General features: G+C 34.9%; 3 protein-coding genes across 3 annotated transcripts; 1 reads left to right on the top strand and 2 right to left on the bottom strand.

Annotated features, from left to right (window-relative positions):
* Positions 1-3,891: 3,891 nt before the first annotated feature.
* On the bottom strand, positions 3,892-5,992 carry LOC137919771 (hippocampus abundant transcript 1 protein). The gene has a single exon (XM_068762955.1). It carries the CDS (start codon positions 5,878-5,880, stop codon positions 4,429-4,431), a length of 1,452 nt encoding a protein of 483 aa, XP_068619056.1. The 5' UTR covers positions 5,881-5,992; the 3' UTR covers positions 3,892-4,428.
* A 383-nt stretch (positions 5,993-6,375) lies between these two features.
* Positions 6,376-8,756, top strand: AP-2sigma (adaptor protein complex 2, sigma subunit). The gene is made up of 4 exons (XM_068763070.1): positions 6,376-6,445; positions 6,519-6,668; positions 7,344-7,517; positions 8,012-8,756. The coding sequence occupies exons 1-4, from the start codon at positions 6,443-6,445 to the stop codon at positions 8,111-8,113; spliced, it is 429 nt and encodes a 142-aa protein (XP_068619171.1). The 5' UTR covers positions 6,376-6,442; the 3' UTR covers positions 8,114-8,756.
* Positions 8,757-11,348: 2,592 nt separating this feature from the next.
* LOC137919893 (putative phospholipase B-like 2) lies at positions 11,349-23,283 on the bottom strand. The gene is made up of 13 exons (XM_068763114.1): positions 22,941-23,283; positions 22,256-22,384; positions 21,636-21,747; positions 21,198-21,292; positions 20,588-20,746; positions 19,532-19,652; positions 17,960-18,061; positions 17,111-17,217; positions 15,867-15,983; positions 14,452-14,611; positions 13,330-13,477; positions 11,873-12,017; positions 11,349-11,537 (listed from the first exon to the last, which is right to left on the bottom strand). Exons 1-13 carry the CDS (start codon positions 23,123-23,125, stop codon positions 11,441-11,443), a joined length of 1,677 nt encoding a protein of 558 aa, XP_068619215.1. The 5' UTR covers positions 23,126-23,283; the 3' UTR covers positions 11,349-11,440.
* Between the last annotated feature and the right edge of the window lie 63 nt (positions 23,284-23,346).

Genomic DNA, 23,346 nt, shown 5'->3' with positions numbered 1-23,346 from the left:
ACGGGTATTTTTTTTATTATTAGTGAGAATATAATCGTGAATTACTATTTTATAATCTGTTTTGAAAAAATATATATTTTTAATCATTTAAATTTGCTCCTCGATGAGTAATTTTCGTTTTAAAAATAAGGAATAAATTCATAATTCAGTGATCGCTTAAAAGATTTTTTGCTGTATAATTTCTACAAACAAACTGGCTGAAAACGCTATACTCATGTGCGATGTAAAAAAAAATATTCAAATGTCATAAATACGCGGTAAAGTCATATCAAAGCCATGGTCAGCAATAAAACCGGTTTATATTCTACACATTCATAAATTATGAGAAAAATAAATTTATATTTTGTGTTGAAAACACCAACCTATTTTCGCGCTTAAATTTATGTCGAACACGGATGGCACTCTGTTGAATTTAAATTTACCAATAGTTCGTTGAATATTTTTCGAGATTCGGATTTTCTTTCTTAATTTTAAAACTAATTATTGTTTATTATTTTTACCCTTGAAGTTGTACTGCCAGAAGTTATTGGCTTGTCGCATTCCCATAGAAAAAAGACTAACATTTTTAAGTACTACTAATTTATACAGGGTGATTCAAAATAGATGTATTATATACCGCCCTTTAAAGCTGTTAAATATATAAACAGTAGCTCTGTTTACGTCAATAACTCTGATGTCTCATTCGAAAAAACGATTTAATAGAATGATGTTAGAAATGCACATATGTCCAAGTATATCGGATTCCAAACATGGCCGACAGTTGTACCTTTCGAATAGTTTGCATTCTACAAATTGTTTCGCTGTTGCCACAAGCGTATATACATTAGTAATTGAGCTAAAGATGCGTTTACACGAGTATAAAAAAATAACGGAAAATCTCCATTAAAATTAAAAATTATGGCTGATATAATGCAGATGTTTTCACTATGCGGACACAATCAATATTTACGTTGAACGTTCCTGTCTATCATATGGCGTATTTTTGAAATGATGTCCATTTAAAAAATGTACCAAAGATATGTGGTCCAAGAACTATAAATAAATGCTAAATGTAAATTAAAAAATAACATTTTTTTAAAGAATATGTAATTTTTGATTCATCATTTTTTTTACCCACAAGACCACTGCTGGGCATAGGCCTACTCCAGGAGCTTCTAAAAGGACTGATCGAAAGTGGTCCGCATCCAGAATCGACCTTAATAAGGGCATCTGTTCACATTGTAGGTGGATGTCTTATGTTGCGTTTTGATATATATTAAAAAAAATTTTGCGTGTACACTCTTCTTTGTCTTTTTATTGACGCCTACTAGAATCATCTGTCCCTTTCTCTGACCACCTTAATGAGATCTGTCCATGTTGTACGTGGACGTCTTACGCTGTGTTTTGAATTACATTAAAAGTCATTGCGTGTAAACCCATCCCTAGTTATTTTATTGACACCTACTGCATCTATCTCTATCTCTTGTGACGACTTTGATAAGGTTTTCGTTTTGAATTACATATAACAAAATTCTTGCGTGTACACTATGTATATATCTTTATTTCTTTATTGAAGTTTTTTAAAATAATTTTGTCCTTTTCACTCGCACTAGTGCGAAAGAGTGCCACACACATCAGTCGAATGCAATACTGTGCAAATGTCCTATTCAATATTAGAGCGGTTTTTCCGCGTCACGTGGTAATATAGCAGGGAACGATATTGCAAGAGGGTTCGTGTATTGATACAGCGTTGCTATGGACCTCGACATCGTTTCTCCGTTATTGGACTTGCGCCGTTTGACAACTATCATGACAGCTGAACTGTCAGTGCTTTGTGAGGTGTTTACAAAGCCTTTATATGTCAATATTTAGCTTTAACTGCTGGCTTTTGAGACAAAAACTTTAAGACTGTAGAATTACACTCCAGTATGCAAGGAATATAAAATAATATAAATGGTGATTGGTTATAGGTGTAAAAGCTTTTTAAAGGCGTATAAAAAAATTAATAATACACAATTAAATTAATTATTATTTACTTAGCGAGTTTGTACTGTTGCATTAAAAAGAAAAAAAATGTAACATATTTCAGAGTAAACACTTTAAATGAAGTGATTGAAAATAAGTGTAAAATCTTTACAGATTTTTGACAAATGAGCAATACATTCACCCTTTAAAGCTTTTATACCTATAGCTCAACATCTTGTATATCAAATTTGCGCCTTAAATTGGTTTTTAAATTAAAGTAAGTTGTTTTGATCGTAACGGCATGGATACGAATTATTCGCGCCGGCAACACTATGGAACAGTTTAAATATATACAAATAGCAATGAATTGGGTCAATGAGGCAATATGAGCACAGACTAATGGTATAAATTGAGTCTCCTAGATGTGTTGCCATCTATTTAAAATGTATACATACATGTTTGAATGTTTGTTTTTTTTGCAGCTTAGAGAAATTTATAATATTAACAATAAATAAATTATAACAAATTGCAATGAAATCAATCATCTGAAAATCTGATTAAAAATGGAGGTTGATCTCGTATGAAAGCATTTCTCAAAAAAAATATATTTAGTTGTAATTATTGAATAATATGATTTTTAGGTTATTTTTAGACAAGGTCAAACAAAGGTCGCACAAGCAAAAATTTTTTTTTTATTTTTATTTACACATATTTACGCATTAATCCTTTTTTATTTATATAAAATTAGTTTTTTTATTTATTTAATTAAACACTAAACCAAACGCTAAAGATAAATCTAACTTTTTAGCGCAATGAATCCCAATTAGCTTGATTTGTTTAGATTTTTAAACTAAGCAAGGAAAGAAAATTCCTGGTTTATTACTAAGATTATTTTTATCAGATACATCACACTACATATGTTTATTGTAGATAATATAGATGTAATGAGCAGAAATAAAAATGCTTTCAAAGATATCCACATATACAATGTGTCCACCACAACAGACACGGTTGATTTTATCTGCTGATAACACTAAATAATAACTGTGTTGTTACTAATTGGAACAGGCTACTAAAATCTATTGTTATGGTACCTACATTGCTTGTGTTCAAAAATGGACAGATTAGGTTTTTAAATCAACTTGATTTAGAAGTACACTACTGGATCTAAAAAAGACTACTAGTGACCCAATATTTTTGTAATTATAAGCTTCGAAGTGGACAGACAACCTTATTAAAGTTGTTAGCAGACATACATGCAGGCCACTTTTTAACTGATTCTTCTGGAAGTTGCTGGGGAATTTGATCTTTGAAATGATTTTGGTCTTTGATAATTTCCGTTGACAATTATGGGGCAGGCCTATGCCAAACAGGCGAGGTATAGGACTTGAAATTACAATGGTGATGAAGCTTCAATCTTACTAAACTTTAAGATTAATGTTGTCAATAAATACTCCTTAAGTTATAAGGGCAGAGAATAGCATTATAAATGTATTTATAATATTATCTTCAAAACAACTTCAAACAGTCATACTTAAATGTGACCTTTTTAAAGTTCAATAGTGAATATAGAAAGTCAAACTGTATGTGTGCTTACCAAATAAATATATATATATAATAATTTTTCTTTTTAATTTTCATCATAATCAGTATGTTTTAAACTATATGTTATGCAAATCATGATTCAATTTACTACATGACTCTTTACTAACTGTAAACATAGTATACATATGAATTATCATGTATAGATAAGATGGAAATGTATATCATAGGTAAATTGTTGAAATTGCCAATTTTAAACAAATTATGCTTGTAGAATAGGTAAGTTAAATTGTTTAACAATGTAATCTATTGTATAGATACTATTGTTAAAACTGTTTATGAACATGGTTGGTTGAATATTTAGTGGAAATTATTCAAATCATGTTCAATGATGTTTTGTCTTAATGATACTTTAATAGACAGCCCTTATCAATATTAATGACTGGAAATTGAAATATTTTGTAGGTTATTTATGTGGTACTCCCAACTTCTATTTTTGCCAAGGGTGTTTTCATGGGAACCCCCTTTTCTAATGTATGTAAATGCCTATTATCCTAAATATAAACAACTATATGATGACCCATTTAAAAAAATTATGATGGAAGTTTTTTAAAGTATTGTGTGATGTTCAGCTCAAATAGTAAAGAGAGGACTTGTACTATGATTCAATGATTTATTACAATTATGTACATGCCCTCGGCAGCCAAAATCAATAAAAACAGATACAAGATAATAATGAACAAGTTTCAATTGAAGCGGAATTAAACATGTGATACACAGGAATGTTGTTAACGTAGTTCGTGCAAGGACCTTAGAATATGGAACTCACTTTGCTCACTGACATTGCTTTGGTACCATCCTAAATGCAACCGCCCCGGCGCCCATGGGCGCGGACAGCCCTCGGAGTCACACGCTGGCCGCTCGGCCGGCCTTAACCGCTAGCTAGAGGGCAGCAGATTCTGGAGCCATCAACGGCGACAAGGGCCCTGCAACGCGCCGCCCTCGCTCCACCTCGAACCGCAGGTCAGCCGGGGCTCGTCTTCCTCCGCCGACAGTTCCATCTTCAGGCAGAAAGGCAGCTACAAGCAGCGCACAAATAACTAGCAGCGCCCCCAGCACAAATGGTGGCCCCGGCACCATCCTCACATATTTTTCATCAGGCTTTCCATCCAGGCCTGCCACAGCATGCTCTTCATTGAGATCTACATGGAATAGGTAGAATATTACACCAAACATGGCTGGGCCGAGACCGTTGCACAGTCCACGTACCCCAGTAACCATTCCTTGCACCACACCCTGGCGATCCGCCCGGCTATTCACTGACACATATGCACTTATTGCTGGATAGGTCAGTGAACCAAGAGCAGCCAGTACTCCAGCAGCCCACATCATCCATGTGCGGCTTCCAAAGCCATACCACATTAGCTGCAGCATTTCAAATAACAGTCCCACCATAATAGTGTGCTTAGCTCCAAGTGACCTCATAAGGAATCCAAGCACTACCTGCACAGCTATGCTGAGCACTCCAACAATTGCTATAAATATAGCCACTTGCACCACACCAAAGCCCATCACAAGTTTTAAATACACAAATATGCATGAGTACTGTCCGGCTTCTGGCAAATATGAGAGGAACACCGCCACGCACAACATGAGCACAGTACGTTCTGCACCGACTTTCCTCAGAGCGGCGAATGGGTCAGCCTGCTCCCAGCTGATAGCAGGCCCCCAGCCACTCGGCCTGACCTTCTCCGGCAGGCTTTCAGGAACCGCAACCATAATAAAGAAAACGTCCAGCACTGCAACGGCCGTCGCAGCGGCGACCACCAGCGCTTCTCCATATAGATCCATCAGGTACGCGCCGAGAGCTGGCGAGATGACCATGCTGGCAGCGAACGTCGCGGAAACCAGTCCGTAGGCTCGCGAGCGCTCCGCTTCCGTAGTCACGTCCGCCACGTACGCGAACACAATCGAGAAAGTCACTGCGAATACTCCGCTGATGCTTATCATCGCGAAGAACCACCAAGTATTTATTGTCATAAGCGGAATCGGCGCGCACGTGAAGAACACCGTAACCAGCAGGAAGAACTTGCGACCCCACACGTCCGAGAGGGCGCCGATCAAAGGCGCCGACAGAAATGACAAAATGCCCTTGATGCCCATTATGAGACCGTTCATCAGAAACGTGTGGTCCGGGAAGGTAGCGTTCAGCACTGATATGATCGGCATCGTCAACAAACCCCACGCGAAGAACTCTAGAAAAATAACCACCAAAGCGTGGAAGACCGAAGGATCACCGATGCCCGACATTGTCATTATTCCGTCTTTCATAACAGTTTTTCTATTTCGTATCACCATTTCTACTTCAGTTTTTGTAGTTTTCGTGGGCGTCATTTAAGATTTAATCAATTTGTTTTCCTACTAAACTACTTATATTAAAGACATATTGAAAACCTAAGCACTACATTGATGAAACCTTTAGAAAAACGCGTTATTACTTTCAACGTCAAATAGTCACTGAAAATTGAAAAACAACTCAATATTTGTGTTGCTATGTTGTAAATATCAGTGTCATAAACAACTCAGTCTGAACATAAAAAATATTTATTATTTTTAATACATAAGTTAAATATAAGTAATATTCTTAATTTATTATTATATATTGTGGTAATTTCAAAGAATATGATAAAATTCACTTTTTTCCAAAAAATCGGAATTAACTGATTTAAGTTTAAAAAAATGTAGTTTTGAGACATATATAGATTCTCGATATGAAGTATATAAAAAATCTTAATTTATATGAAAAAATATTCATTAACAATTTTAATCAATATAAAATAATAGACAAGTATGATAAAAATTACTTTTATTTAGTTCTGAAACGTCAACTTCAAATATCCAATTGAAAGGAGGCGTATTCTCAAAATCTGTAGCTGATTTTCAACTCATATTAATAATGGTATTTATTTCAGCTCATATTGAATTTTTTATATTGTTTTCAGAATGTATGTTATTTTGCCTATACTTTACAGATTCGTTTCATTTTAATACAAAACCGTGCGGGTAAGACACGTCTCGCAAAATGGTATATGAACTTCGATGACGATGAGAAACAAAAGTTAATAGAGGAAGTTCACGCCGTTGTAACTGTCCGCGACGCGAAACACACAAATTTCGTTGAGGTATAATATTCCATATTTTACTTTCAAATTTCTTATTTGAAGTAGTATACTATGTTCACCGAAAAGTTAATATAGTGCTCTTTCAACTGTACTTTTGTAAACAATTAAAAGGGATAGACGATTATAAGGAGGAGAATTGCAAGAAATCTTAAGATACATTCCTATGCGACTATTTTAAAAGATGTCCACCTAAATTTACATTTTAAAATTGTATTTTTAAAGAGATGACATATGAGAAAAATTAAATTAAATTATTAGTTTTTCTCCGTAACATAACTTGATGAAGTATAGGATAATAGTTGTTACATTCTGTTACAATAACTATAAGGTTTTGAGTAATCATTAACATGGCATTCATGACATTTTTAGTTCTATTTTTTCACAACTTTTTTGATACATAAAATGTATGATACATTGCATAATGTATTTTGTACCTACCTACCACTGCTTCTTTATCATCATTTCAGCCATAAGGTGTTCACTGCAGGACATCAACCTTTGTTACTCATACCAAAAAAAATACTGATAGTTGATACTGCATTTTTTGTATAACATGAGTTTAACTCTATACCCTCCAATGTGCCTTGTATGAAAGCTATATCTCACATGACCACATGTAATTAATGTTCTTTAAACTATTTGCTTAATTATAAATAAATTTGCCCAAATTTTCAGTTCAGAAACTTCAAAATAGTGTACAGAAGATATGCAGGTCTATACTTCTGTATCTGTGTGGATGTAAATGACAATAATCTGTGTTACCTGGAGGCCATACACAACTTTGTTGAGGTGCTGAATGAGTACTTCCACAATGTATGTGAATTAGATCTGGTTTTCAACTTTTATAAGGTAAGATAATATTACATAACCAAGACATTTAAATTTAAGATGCATTAATGCATAAGTTCCCAACTGGGATGGATTTCGGCCTTTTGTAGCCTTTTGCCGCTTAGTCTAATCCTCTAATTTAGTTAAACTAGAAACTACCTTCGGAAACTGTTCAAGCTGTTACATATTTCAGCTGACTCAAAGGGTATTAAACAATAATTTTATCTACAACGCTAAAATGTTTCAAAAAACTGAAAAATAAAATACATACTATTACATATCTTTGAAGCCTCTGAAATGAGTTTCATATTTTTATAACTTTTACTGCCTATATCTAGATGCATTTTGTTTTGTTATTAATTATTTTTATTATCTATTCTTAACCATTTTGTTTCTATAACACAAGTATAGTAACTACAGCATCTAGAGGGTTGTTATATTATAGATATCATACCCATTTTCACTGGTGTTATTCTATCAAATAAGACTATTAATGTAACAATTATTATTAACAGGTTTACACAGTTGTTGATGAAATGTTCCTGGCGGGGGAGATCAGAGAAACATCCCAGACGAAAGTCTTAAAGCAACTGCTCATGTTAAACTCGTTAGAGTAAATAAGTCTTTGTTTCTATTTTGGAATCGTTGAATATGTCTCCATATGACAATCATTTAAGTTGAATATTATTTATAAGGAATTTATTGTATAATCAGAAAACTGTTTTACATTACCCGGCGATAAATATTGCACAATGACCTTTGGACAGAGACAATCGGCTAATGAGAGCACTATTTCTGTCTCTCATTACCTATGTGACGTTTTGTCAGTCGTTGTATTTCGTGCGACAGAGATGACGCTCTATGAAGCCTAAATTAGCCAGTTGTGTCTTTTCAAAGGTCGATGTGCAATATTTATTGCTGGGTATTGTGATTCCATTTTTTGTTATTGCAATATGTTTACTAGTGAAATTACTGAGATTCAATATGCTTGTGACATATGTTTTGCTTGTTGCATGGGTGAAAAGATTCATATGTGGAAATCTTTCATGGTGTAGAGTTAAAAAGTTACATTTTTTAACTATAGAATGTAATCTGTATGATTCCATAGAGTTTTATTTAATATTATATTCATTGTAGCTTGTGATGTTGTAAGAGTATATTTGTGAATAAGAATTAAATTATAAATCAAATAATTGTAAATGAAGAATTAAAACAGAATATGTAATGTAACTTGTTTATTGAAAATGCTCACAATTTGTGTTTCTTTTTATTTATGATAGAATACCTACCTGTGATGTTACCTGTTGTTCAATGATGATGCAGCCATTGTTAGATAAATACATTAACCTTCTCAACATATGGACTCTCCTAATAAAGAAATGAGGAGATCCACAAAAGAACCGAGGTCACTGAAGTAGCTCCAAGAATTGCTCATCTGGAGTAGCAGTGGATGGGGCATGTCACTCATGCATGCAATGGCCGTTGGGCCTGAAAGGTTCTCGAGTGGTCGCCACGAGAGATTCGGTAGGCCTATTTATTGCAGCGGCTACATAGTTAAGTCGCGGAAAGCTGCCGAAATATGGTCAATGTAAGACCGATCATCATGTAGATCTTTGGGGGATCCCTAGTAACTATTCCTCCCTTGCTGGTAGGCATTATATTGTATTTATCAAAGAAAATTCACAAATTATCTCATGTGTAGGGTAGTAATACAGAAAAAAGTATGTGTTTGCATGGAGGATGTCAGTCTACATCTGACGTTTGCAAGACACGGACGCGTTCTTTTGATTTTTTGCATATTCCTGTTAGAAAGGGTATTTATTGAAATGTCTTACATTTAAATCATGATTGAAAATATAGACGTGGTAATTATATAAATAACAAGCAATTTTTATTATTTTTAATGTTAGAAGCAAAAGTTATGATTTATTGTATTTAATTGAAGGATAATTAAATTTACTTATGCATCATTGAAAAATAAGCATCTTAATGTGGTTTGGGCACCAAGTTTGGGTCTAAACTTCGTTAATACCACTGCATTATTATTGTCTGTTTTTTTTTTATTATTTAAAAAGAGCAATGGTTTTCTTTTAAAGAAAATATGTGTATTATATGTTAAATGCAAATAAATTACAAATATTACCTGACAACAAAAAAGACATTATTTATTGCCGGGCAAAAGGTTTGTAAAATAGATGCTAAATGAAAAGGTGGGAAGTTTATTTGTATATACAATTTTTTTTATTTTTAGGTGCTTCTTAACGGATGTAAAGTTAACTTTAATTATTGGTATTTTGTGGCGTCTGTATCTGATTTAAAAAAAGAACTATTTTCGAAGTCTCCTTTCTTCCCCTCGCATGTCAACTGAGATTACACCCATTCGTCTCCCATGACAGTTATACGTCAACTGATACACATAAGCCTTTAAGATTTCCCTTAGAACTGGTTGACAAATTTTAACAGGGTGAGGGTTCACATTATGGATAGACGTCTGTACTGTGTGACGGTCTGGGTTCTCCAATCCAGTCCAAACTTACAGTCCCAGCGACTTCCGTTCTGATATATGCCTGCCCACAGCTTTTTGAAATTGACAATACCCTGGATTATGCTACTTTAATTTGTCTTCAGATTCCTTCATTCCATTATACACTCAATAGATAGTTGATCGACTATGAGCTTACCAATGAGGCTCTGAATGAGGAACTATGTTTATGTGCTTCCAGCATCATCACTGGTAATACACATTGGTCATATATTTTCGTCCTAAAAAGATGTTTACTGCAATTTTCTTAATGAAAATATATAACAATGATGGATCTAAAGTTAAAATAATAAATATTTATTTAGAAAACTGATTTATTTATTGAAACATAAAAATTGTATATAAACCCATGTATTAAACTTGATTTATTTTAATTATTGGAAATCTGACTAGTTTAAATTACTTTTTGTTCTAAATGAGCAACATTTATATTTAGTAATAGATATGTATAGATTTGTTACATATTAAATAATTTCTCCAACTTTTTTCATTTAAATAACTTGATCTTGGTGCATTATTGTACCAATGTTTATACATATCGTACACACATTTATATAAGATACATGCGATATATGTATATATATATATATATATACATATATGCACATATATATTCATACATACCCCTCAACCAACAACCCTCAAAAATCTTTCAGGTGCTTTGGTAGCTCGAAGCCAACTAGATGGCAAATGACATAATGTAAAAACAATTACATAAATATATAGAAGTCGATGTCCACAATCTAGTCTGACCAGGTATAGGTTATATATCAACAAAACACCTATTTCCAATTATACTATATCTGAAAAATGTTACATTAATTTATTTTTCTATTGAATGCGACATGTCAGTAACTTCAGGCAGTACAGTATGCAGGGACAGATAATAAATAATAATTATTTTTAATATATAGTAGTCATAGTTTTGAAAGAGCTATTACAATATTTTATCATTTGGTTATTTATTATTTCTGAAACTATTTTTGGATATGGTATGGAACCATTACATCACATTAATTGATAACAAATGACTTGAATATCTCCTTTAAAGTTTTTACACCCATAATTAATCAACCTGTAGATACATTGGATTTCTCACATACATGTAATTTTAAATTCTAATAAATGAAGAATTATGGTTGTTTCATAAATACAAATTATACGCAAATTCAACAAAAAAACGTAAAAAGATCAATATATTAGTTCACCTATTTTATTTATAGAGTTCTTACGGAGTTATTAAGGATATATTTCTATATTCTAACTATAGAGATATGGTATGGAGTAGTAACTATGGAGGATAACATTCTTAAACTATTATGTTCAAGATCATACTGTATAATATGTTTTCTACGTTAAAGGATATCAACCGCTTAGCTTATAATTAGAATGCTATTTGCAGCTACTGCCACTCCCAATGGTGGACTATAGGCGTGAACATCCAGAGGTCTGGATGGCCTACGTGAGTCAGGTAAGCACCCATGTCGAAGCCACTCCACCTATAAGAGTAATTTCTATTTACTTCGTGAAGAGCTATAGAGAACTGATGGCATCAGTTTACCTAGTTGGTCAGCCGAGCTTGGTTGAGTGAAGACAATGATTCACTATTTTCTTCACCAAGTAACAGTTGGTACAAAAGTAATGTCATAATCTGAACGTGACTTAATTTTTACAAATGGCGCCATATGTCACTGCGCTTTGACATTTGGCGCCATTTGTAAACATTAAGACACATTCACATTATGACATTACTTTTCTGTAATCTGTTATGTGTGTCAAAATGTACCTCGTTAACTTAATACTGTCAAAATAACTTAAATTCTTTGATATTTACGTGAATGGCGGTATGCCCCTTGAAATGTTGTAGGTAGGTCCAGACACCGCTACGAACTCGTAGTCCCTCCATAGGTCCCAGCTTGTGACCTTTGCGTCCGTACCGCCATGGCTGCGATGACCCAGTGCACGGAACGGGTACGTACCTAATAGTAAAAGTAAATTAAAAGCCATGTTAATTAATTAACATTAATCTAGTGGTATGATCAAAAGTAATAGGAATACCAAAAAAAAAATACATTAGGCTTTTCTTTATCATTTAACAGTAACCAAGTGTCAGTTCGTAAAATTCGTCATTAGAAATTTCACTTCTCCATATGCCTTCAGCATTGTCATACCAAGTTACATTTTTGCGATCTCCCCTAGAGATATTAGGTCACAAATTAAAGTGGTTCAAAAAGACCCTGAGGAGTTCACGAGAGACGACGTAGGTCTACGTTGGCGTAATTTAAAAATATGAGTTCACAATATGTTAGCAGAGGTCCACAAATATTTTTTTTGTTATATTCAGAAAATGTGTTCATATTTACATAGCGCGGCGCCATTCGTAAAGCATATTCAGACGTGCAAAAGGACGAAATGTGGCTTGTTGTGTATATAGAATTATGGTAATATAGCAGGAATGTAGCAGTAGGGTCTACTGGGACCAGCTATTTAAAGAGTTTTCTATGAGAAAAAAAATGCCTAAGAACCTCTGAACTAGAGTAAATCATACACAAAATTCTATTTATTAATAATAACGCAATCAAATTAATAAATATGTCGTGTCGTTATGTAAAAATAAAACTAGAGTGCAGAGAACAGACTGAATTTTATCTACCCGGTATCTGTATCAAACATTAAAACTACGTTAACCAATCCTAGATTCAACTTTATTTATACAACCAATAACAATCTCTACTTTTATATTTAATGGAATCAGGCGTTACCTTGCGGAAGTCCATCCTAAGTAAGAAAAGGACCAATATTTAGCCACTTCCGCACATGCCTCTGACCGATTGACTCTCGTCTCGTGTTTAGTACTAATCGGTGTAACATAGCTCCTGAGGATGCCCCGTGGAGGGGTGAAACACGTGTTGAGTGGTTTGGCGGTGGCGGTTGTGTGATTCGCATTTTTTGCCGCATACGCATTTATCAGTGGACTGGCGGGCGGTGTATTTCATTGCACGACTACGACTGCATGTGCGGAAGTGGCTAAATATTGGTCCTTTACTTACTTAATCTCTACTTTACAACCAATTACACGTGTCGTTTGTGTGAGAGCGACGGAAGATGTTTACGACAGAGAAACGTATAACATTATATATAAATAAGAACGTTCCTAGTTTTAGAGCGCGCAGTAATCAATGCGAAAATAAAAACGCGCAGTAAATATGGTTGTTGTCGCTACACACACGCACTTATATATATATATACACATATATAAAAATATCAAATAAAGAATTATATTTAGTGTACCGTTTGCAGGGTTGAGGTCGTTGCGCGCGGCGATGGCATTGCAGGCGCTGTACGGCGGCGTGCACTGCTCGCAGCGCGCTAGCGGGTCATGCTTGTAGTCGTTGTAGCGCATCGTGTTGTACACGTCGCGCAGGTTGCGTATACCTGCCTATTTATATACACCGCATTGTCACAAAACTTCGCGCCACCGAATTCTGTACTTGTGGCGCCCAGGGTACATAGGGTAACTTTTTTTAGATGCAACACCCTTGCATATGGAATTTAATAACATCTCTTCTTATACCGAGCCTATTGAAGCCATACGAAAGGCATAGGCGTTCCTCAAAGATAGCCTTCATTACATCATTGGTCCAGCTAGTAAAATATCTACTAAAACTTCAAGTATCTAAATCTTATTGTTACAGAGAAATCGTGATTAATGCCATAAAATTAATTCAGAGTTTAATTATAATTGGATATGTAATGTTGCTAGTTTAAGTTTAGTCATTGCAACATTGTTATTAGTTATTTTTAGGTTTATTAATCTGGTAACTTTCTTCTTCACCTGTCATTGTATATACACATCAAGTGCTGTAATTTTGTGTAAATTTAAATAACAAACAGGGTATTTTCGTCGTGACACGCTTATGATCGTCGCAATTTATAGCTCCACTGCGTTTGAGATGGCAAAGCAATGAAAACTTAGGCCAGACTTATTTAATCTATCTATTATCATCATCATATCTGCAGATAAAAGCCCACTGTAAGGCATATGCTTCACCCTAAGAATGCTACAATGATTTATTCATTCATTCATTCATTCCCGCAACCCTATGTCGTCGGTCCACTTAGAGGGGGACCTACCCATTGCGTTTACTGGCTCGTGTTTGCCACTTGAGAAACTTTCGACCCTAACGGCCTTTGGTTGCACCAGCGATGTTCCTCGCCGTTCCACTTCAGACAATCAATTCTTCGAGCTACGTCTATACAATAATAGACTTTATATACATGTAAATAAACACCAACTGGATCACTCTGTCTTCCTCGCCATTAAGAAGGAACAGACCTCATGGTAGGATGCTAATAGCATATTATGTACACGCTATTAGCGGGGTGCTATTTCTAGTAAATTTGTGTTCTTACCTGCTTTTCTTTGAGCATTTTCGCACGTGGGTTAGTATCATAGCCGAACCAGTCGCCGAAGGTCTCCACCCTTTGATTGCCTCCACTCAGATTGAAGATCGAAGGGAAGTAAGCGATGTTGTACGACGGGAAATACGTCGTACTCACGAGCTGGTCTGTTCTGTTAACGATGTATATTGAAAGTACTTAAAAACGAAAATATGCGTTCATTCATTTTGTGCTTGAAAATACACTGTAAAATCGATTTTAGATATTTTTAAATCGTAGTGTAAATTGATTTGGAAATACAATGTAAAAATCGATTTTAGGTATTTCTAAATCGTGTAAAATCGATTTTAGATATTTCTAAGCCGTAATCAAAAACCATGCCAGTACTTGTAAGCATTCTATCCATCACCTCGGCGGTGACCGACTTTGAGGAGTCCATTGACCGCGTTGAGTGGAGAAGCAGAGATGGTACGTGAGGAGGGGAGGGGGGGGGGGTGAATGGACCATAAACAAGTTCCTTGGTTATAGGTTTAAAAGCTTTGAAGGCTTGAATGCATGGCTAATTTGCCACGAAATTAAAATCAATGGTTTCATAACGTAATGATAAAATACTAAGAAAAAATTCTTTCAAAATTCGAATGACTAAATATTAAAATTAATTATTATTTATTATCTGTCCCTGCAGACTTTGTACTGCCATAAATCACTGACCTGTCGCATTCTATAAAAAAGTAATATAACACATTTCAGAGTGGTAACTTTGTAAGATCAACCCACATATACACATATCTTTGTTGATCTCGCTGGCATACGTCTGGTTGTGTGCGAGTAGGTGCGCTATACGTGCGAGTGAGATAAAATGCTGCCGTGCGCTCTCATTGACTGCGTCGATTACAAACTGTTAGCTACCACATTATACAGGATGATTGGGAAAAAGTATTGCGTCATTGCGCTTTTATTGACCCATCACCCTGCTACTTCTCATCAAATCATCAATAAAGCTTGATAGTTCTAGTAAAATGGACTGTACATTTAATTCATTCTTGTGCTAGTTATATTGTTAGTTTATAATTTTTTTGTGTACGGTTCTCGGAAATTTTTACCGAGTACAATCTCGAACTTACTCGGACCTTATCCGTAGTATAAATAAGTGTGTCCCCATGTCGACAGTTCAATGTTGTTTTTCGAGTTATAACATTAAGATCTACGATCAGTGATACAAAGTGACTATTTTACAAGTTATTTGGACAGCGATTTCTCGAACAATTGGGAAGCGTAGTTTGGACGAAGCGAAAGTATATTTTGTGTTAAAGTAGGGTGACTATTTGATTTGTGAATAAAGGACTCCTTGTGAACCAGTTGTGTTTGATTTAGAGTCAGAACCCACAGTGCGTAACAGTATGTGTGTGTCAGTGTATTATACTCACAGATCGGCAGACTCAGTGTAGCCGGGCAGTTGCTCGATGATCCAGAGCAGGCCCTTCTGCACCGAACCACGCGACTTGCCCTGGCTCGGCTTGAACTTATTATAGTCCACTATGTACCTTTAAAAAAAGCATTATTTATGTCATCTGTGGACGCATAAAAATCTTTGGTTATTTAAAAATAAGTTTCATAATACTGTTGAACACTATATTGAATAATTTTTCGGGTAAATATATGGCAACACTTTAACAAATTGATGACAGGCGGCAGGGGATTGTTTTCTTGCGCGTTTAGGAGAACGTTGCAATTGTAGTGATTATTTGTGAAAGAATTATTATTATATTACCCGGCGATTAATGTTGCACATCAACCTTTGGAAAGAAACAGTCGGCTAATTTTGGCTTCGGAGAGCGTTATCTCTAATATCTAAAAGATTCAGGCGTTACTTTGCGGAAGTCCATCCTAAGTAAGAAAAGGACTAATATATAGCTACTTCCGCTATGTAGCAGTAGTCGTGCAATAAAGTGCACCGCCTACCAGCCCACTGATAAATGAGCATGCGGCAAACAATGCAAATTACACAACTACCACCGTTAAATCACTTAACACGTGTTTCACCCCTCCACGGGGCTCAGGAGTAATGTTACACCGATTAGTGCCATTAATTAACTAACTAGTTGACTCGGTATTTGGTGGGCAGTGCACTTTATTGCACGACTACTGCTACATAGCGGAAGTGGCTATATATTAGTCCTTTTCTTACTTAGCGTTATTTCTATCACACGAAATACAAACAGTCCGGTATCTATTAGGAGCTGTTACAACAAGTATCATTTGCTTCTTTACATAATTATTTTTATTCTTTGCATAAATAACACCATTTTTTATAAGTGGTGCCTTTAGGTTGGGGTAAAATAAAATAAAAAAGCACGTTCACATTATGAGACATTGTAATAAAAATAATAATAATTCAAATTCTCAGTTACTTCCATATCTCTATCTGTGCTGTCAAAGAGGTTAGGTTTTATTACGTCTCATTTTAATTTTAAAATAGGTATAATGGTGTTTAATATGTATAGTTGTAATTTTCTTAAATACGTAAATATAGCTGGTAGACGCAGCGTAGGTAGGCGTTCTACTGGGATGCCGATAGCGCAATATCAGCCATGGTCGCGATCTTTGGGTAAGATCCATGCCATGCAGTGGGCGTCCATCACATGACATAATGATGACGAAGATAACTCACCACTGATTGTTGTATGTACCGCTGTTGTGCTGCCTGAATATCTCCGTCCACTGCCTTCCATCAGTGGCCAGACGGTTGGCCACCATGCTTCGGATGTATTCCATTACCTTACAAGAAAAATTCAATGCTTACAATGCGGGGAATACCCTAGAGAAGATATTCTAAGCATAATAGACAGAATACTATGGGAATCAAAATCGCACTTGGTATTGAAGTGACCTTCCCGATCCTACAGGATCAGCAGAGACGGAGGTTAAAATTAAATAAAAAAATCCTCTCAAAACTCAATGATGAGGTCACGACCTCTATTGGGGAACACCCTTATTAACCTTTAAATGTCAAGTTTTAATTACACAAATGTTCTTATAGATTATGTAATCTATAGAAATAAATAAAATTGATTTATGTAGAATGTCTGTTGTATATATTTATGTTATGTGTACCTAAATTATATATTTTTTAAACCTGTCATCTATCTGTTTGTTTTGGCTAATATCTGAAATGGCTAGCCGATTTTGACTGTACTACTAGTATTAGTAGGTACCTGATGTAGTAAGGGGTAAGGTAATAAGTTAACTTTTATTTTAGATATATTCTTAAACCAAAAAAAAAGTTCTTTGGAGACGAAGTCGCGGGCACAGCTAGGTTACAAATAAAAAAATTCCTATGAAGCTCTATATTGGCTGTGGACAGGCTGCTACAGCAGAAAACTTAAGGTTTAGAAATAGAGTACCAGGTAATATATATATACATACCTATACGTATATATACTCTGTTATGTATATATATACATATATATAACAGAAGCTTGAACCACCTTCTCTTTCCATCATCTTCTTCAATACGTACCGTCATTGGATTGATGAGTTCGAAGAGTGTTCTGTTGCTGTTACTGATGGTAGTCTCTGCCGTGACCAGGCCCGTCGATATGATGTAGAAGTCATCTGTGGACTACCATAATGTGTCATGTATATAATATTTAACCATATCTGATTTAAAATCCACTATTTAATGGAATCAAGCGTTACCTTGCGGAAGTCCATCCTAAGTAAGAATAGAACCAATATTTAGCCACTTCCGCACATGCAGTAGTAGTCGTGCAACAAAGTGCACCGCCCGCCAGCCAGCTGATAAATGCGTATGCGGCAAACAACAGCCACCGCCAAATCACTGAACTCGTGTTTCACCCCTCCACGGGGCATCTTCAGGTGCCTCTGTGTTTGGCACTAATCGATGTAACATAACTCTTATACAATACGAATTTATCAGCGGGCTGGCGGGCGGTGCACTTTGTTGCACGACTACCACTGCATGTGCTGAAGTGGCTAAATATCGGTCCTTTTCTTACTTGTTATTTATTTGCTAGTTGGATTAGTTTATTTTAAATATCGTTATATCGTTTTGTCCTGCGGTAGGCTCTCTTTTGGGGAGCTCTAGTTCTCCTTATATGTGGGATAGGGACTTCTTTCACACTTCATAAGCTTTTTTTAATCTTCTGTCTTTCACGGTATGTTTCATTCTTAACATTCATGGCAAACGTAACCTTCATTCCCAACGATGATTTACAGGGTGTTTGAAAGTGAAAAAGCCATGTCAACGAAAACCTTTACAGATTTTATTATTATCTATAATTAACCTGTATAAAGTGTGATTACTCCGAAATACTGTCACAAAGCACGAGTTACACACACCTCAAAATGCCAAGAACACGCGTGACCTTGAAGTTATTTATAAATTTTTGTGTACGGTTCTCGAAAATTCCAACTGAGCACTATCTCGAACTTACTAGAATCTTATCCGTAGTATAAATAGTTGTACTCCTCATATCAACAGTTCAGTGTTGTTTTTAGAGTTATTACATTAAGATCTACGATCAGTGATACAAAGTGACTATTTGGCGATTTATTTTAACAATGATTTCTTGAGCGATTTGGCAACGTAGTTTGGATTAAGCGAAAGTATACTTTGTGTTGAAGTAGAGTGACCATTTAATTTGTGAATAAAGGACTCCTTGTGAACCAGTGGTGTTTCATTTCGAGTCAGAACCGTTACATTTTTAAAATTTATTTTTTCTGTAGGAATGCTACAGTACAAAACAGGGACAGGTAGGAAACAATAATTAATTTCACTATTTAATAATCCGAATTTTAAAAACTCTTTTTCTTACTGTATTACCATCACGTTATTTTTTTTTCTGAAAGCCATTGATTTAAAAATAACATATACATGATGATGACGTATACATGTTTCACTTTAAAGCTTCTTCTTCATCTATAACCAAACATCAATCACCCTGTATACATTAGTAATAATGACCTTTAAAACCTGGACAACACCATAAAGATATGAGCGGTAGAATTTTTATGCCGCAAGGCGTACAACCAAATAGTTTCATTAAATTGAAAAATGAGTCAATCTCACCTGGACGAAGCCAGGGTAGGAGGTAAAGGACATCTTGTATCCTGGAATTCTCCTCTTGTTGTTCGTACTCAGCTTGTAATGCATCACGTACATCTTCTGGATTCGGAGCATGGATTGGTAACTAGTGCAAGTGAATATAAATCACCATTATTGATTTCATATCATCATGTCAACCGGTAGACGTTCAAATCAAGGTATATGCGTCTCCAAAGATCGCTACGATGACCGATCTTTCGCTGTACTCACACAGCGACTTCACCTTGATTATGTTGTCGTTCCAACTAGTGGTGGGTTTACTCACGCTGGGTCCATCGGCTCGTGGTCGGCACCAACGACCGTTACTTACACTAGCAATGTGTCCTTAGGTCAGTGATTCTCAACTTCTGTGCCGCGGCACTTTTGTGTGCCGCCAAATGTATAATAATGTTAATATTATTGAATTATATCATTTAAAAAGACAAATATTTTTATCATGAATATATATCAGTTTATTTCGTATATTTAAAATTTTGTCATAAACTATTTATGCAGTATGTTGCAGTAAGTAAATAATTTTTATCTTTTTCTTTGTGTGCCGCCAAATTTTGAAATCGTTAAATATGTGCCGCAACAAAAAAGATTGAGAATCACTACCTTAGGTCTATCAATTTGAATAAAACAATTTGTTTTTTTTTTTAACAAAAAAGCATTGTCACCCGACTAAGCCACGCCCCTTGACGAATTAAAATATAAAGCCGTGTTCACATTCATCAGTTGAATATGTTATATTCATATTATCAACTTAGGCTCATTTGCAATGACCACTTGTGTTCATCACGAGAAGAATGTCAGAAGATGAAGAATAATCCTTAAGAATGTCACAGACCTTCCTCAAAGGTTGTAACGATCACCGGTCTCGCGCTGTCGTCGATCCACTATACCTCGTGTGCGTCACTCGAGAACCTTGCAACACCAACGACCGTCGGTTGGCAAGCTTCACAGATTAATATTTAGCAGTGGATATAAGAAAGATCTAAAAGGCCATTAGTGATCAAATGAATTAACCAAAGAAAGAACCTGTTCCAAGTTGTGTGAGCTATGTATAAGTTGGAGAAGTCCGGCAAAAGCTTAACGAGGCCAGTACAGTGCTCGCTGAACAGCAGGTCGTCATCAGATGTCTTCGGCAGCGACAAAGCGTACGCCAATTCATCCAAATCTCCAAGCATGTTGATCCAACTAAAATTTAAAATTTACATGTTGAGTTAAATTTACTATATCTTATTACGTTTACAAGATGTTTAAAAAATCAAGTGTTTCCATATATGCCATGTGGCACGCCGGTAGCCCATCTCTCACCATATGAGTAAACTGTGAACCGCATGTAAGGTTCATCTGAAACCACACTTTTTTGGATTCATCATTATATATGCTTTTTTCGAGACTTAGGTGATTAAGAGTATCATCATCACCATGTCAGCTGATAGACTCCCACTGCAAGACTTAGACCACCCTCCAAATTTCCCACAATGACTGGTTTTGTGCTACCAACATCCAGCGATTTCTCATGACCTTGACTGTGTTGTCAGTCGACCTGATAGAGGATTTAAAGCATTTTGTAGCACAATTTTTTAGATCACATGTTATATGACTGTACAAAAAATATATTATCCTTTTTATAAATACTAACATAATGTCCCGGACAGTAAGCCACTGGTAAGGATCAGTAGTTGCTTCATTGTAGCCGACTGCCATTCCTTCAAGTTGTATGTAATACAACTTAATCTGCAAGATAGAAACAAAACTTAATAATCATAATAATTATAGATGAATCATAATCATTTCTGTATGACATCCAATGGTGAACATAGGTCTATTGAGTCTACCGATGTCCTTAACAAAGTTGCTTGTTGGTGGATGACCTATGTTGGGCTTGGTCGGTCCATGGTCTATACTCTAGAACTATAAGGCTCCAGTGGCCATCTGCTTTGTATACCATGTTATCTGCCACTTCAAATTTATAAGTAGTCCTTTATTATGCATAAAATTTTTTCGCCAAGAGTACATGAGAGACGTCATATTTTATACAGTTACAGATATAAATGAATCAATAATACTAAATACATACTTGATACCAGTATGGATCCATTTGGTATCTCATCATGGATGCAATAAAATTTTCATTTTTGTCAAGAAACTCTTCTATCAATCCACATAAAGCTGTTTTATTGTAGCAATACCTGGAAAAAATATTTTAGAAATGTGTTATAAAACATTAATTTACACAGCAAGTGATAACATCCTTGTGATTGTATTAAATGGTAAACTCATCATAATCTTGTCGGCCTATAGATTCCCACTGTATGTTATCCCCCAAATATCACCACAATTACAAAAAGCAAGTTACTCCTTGAACAAAAACATTCTTTGTAATTTTTTTGGTACAGCAATTGAAGCTTTCTAGAATTTTGTTATGAAAGCATATACATTGCCCATAGAAAGTATTGCTAACTGGGTGAAGTCTAATCTCAGGAACAAATAATTCGTTATTGTTTCTGTCTCAGTTTCTGTGAAAATGAATAAATTTTTTGTAAACTTACAATACTCTTAGATACACATAATTGATTAAAAAATGGCCACCATTTCTTGATACTGATAAAAATGTATATCCATGTTAAGATTTCATGTTACAAATACCAAAAATAATTTTGCCTCTTAACATTGTTAATAAAAACAAATAAAGCGAACCCTTTCAACATGTTCTGCCAATGCATCCATATGAGGTCCCTTGTCAGGAACCCCTCAATAAAACCTGCCGCATATGCCTTTCTCTCATCACTGCCATTTTTAGCTGTATGTACTTCTAAAAAAGCCCATCTGAAATTAAAAACCAATATATTTAAACATTAAGAGTAAATATTGAAAGGTTAATTTTTGTTTTAATTCCACATTTTATTATCATTAATAAATTGATATTAGTGTAATGATTTTTTAAACTGAATCTAAATGGTATTCAGAAAGGTTCTCAAAATAATCCAATATGCAAGTTTTGAGATGATTCATCCAGTATAAAACCTTTGAATTTAAATATGTATATTAGGGGGACTGGAATATAATGTTGTTTCTGTTGACATATTTACAGAAAAACTGATTGATTTTTACTGCTTCGGCATTGACAATTTGTATACTAGATGGCAAAAGGTTGTTGATAACAAAGGTGAATATACCGATTATTAGAAATATAAACTTATTAAAAACGTAGTCGTGTGAATTTAACTTGAGAAAGGGACATTACTTTCCGGTCCCCTAATATTTATCAAATTTATTTCAACTGTTTCGCACTTATTGCATACTAAATGCCTGAATATGACTCGGACAAATTATCTTCTATTCTTCTACAGTAAAAAAAAGATTATCCTTTTATATAACATACCCAGTAGAATTTATTTCATTTGTATATGTCGCACGAGCTAAATGTACAGCGGGTATTTCCGACGAGGTCGCACTTTCAAGAAACACCGGTTTATTGTTATTCCAGACCACATAGCCATATTTAGTTTCACATATAGTTATTATCGTTAAAAATAGTATAAAGTAACTTTGAAATATGTTCTTCATAATTGATAAACCAAGTGGTATACACAATGTTTTTCGAATCCGTACTCGACATGCATTTAGATTTTTTTGGGTAAAATTGTATTAAAGCAAAGAATAAGTTTATAAATAAATCAAAGTAATTTCTCAAAAAAGTTTTAAACAACACAAACGAATAAAATAAAATATACTATCTAAAATCATTTATTAGTTTTGACGGCTATTTGTTTTGTTTGTTTTGATCA

The sequence above is a fragment of the Battus philenor genome, unplaced genomic scaffold (assembly GCF_028537555.1).
Source record: "Battus philenor isolate CCGP_79_NKW_IND1 unplaced genomic scaffold, ilBatPhil1.0.hap1 SCAF_17, whole genome shotgun sequence".
Classification (NCBI taxonomy): domain Eukaryota; kingdom Metazoa; phylum Arthropoda; class Insecta; order Lepidoptera; family Papilionidae; genus Battus; species Battus philenor.
Note: the sequence above shows the minus strand (reverse complement) of the source record. Positions and strands in the feature narration are given on the sequence as shown.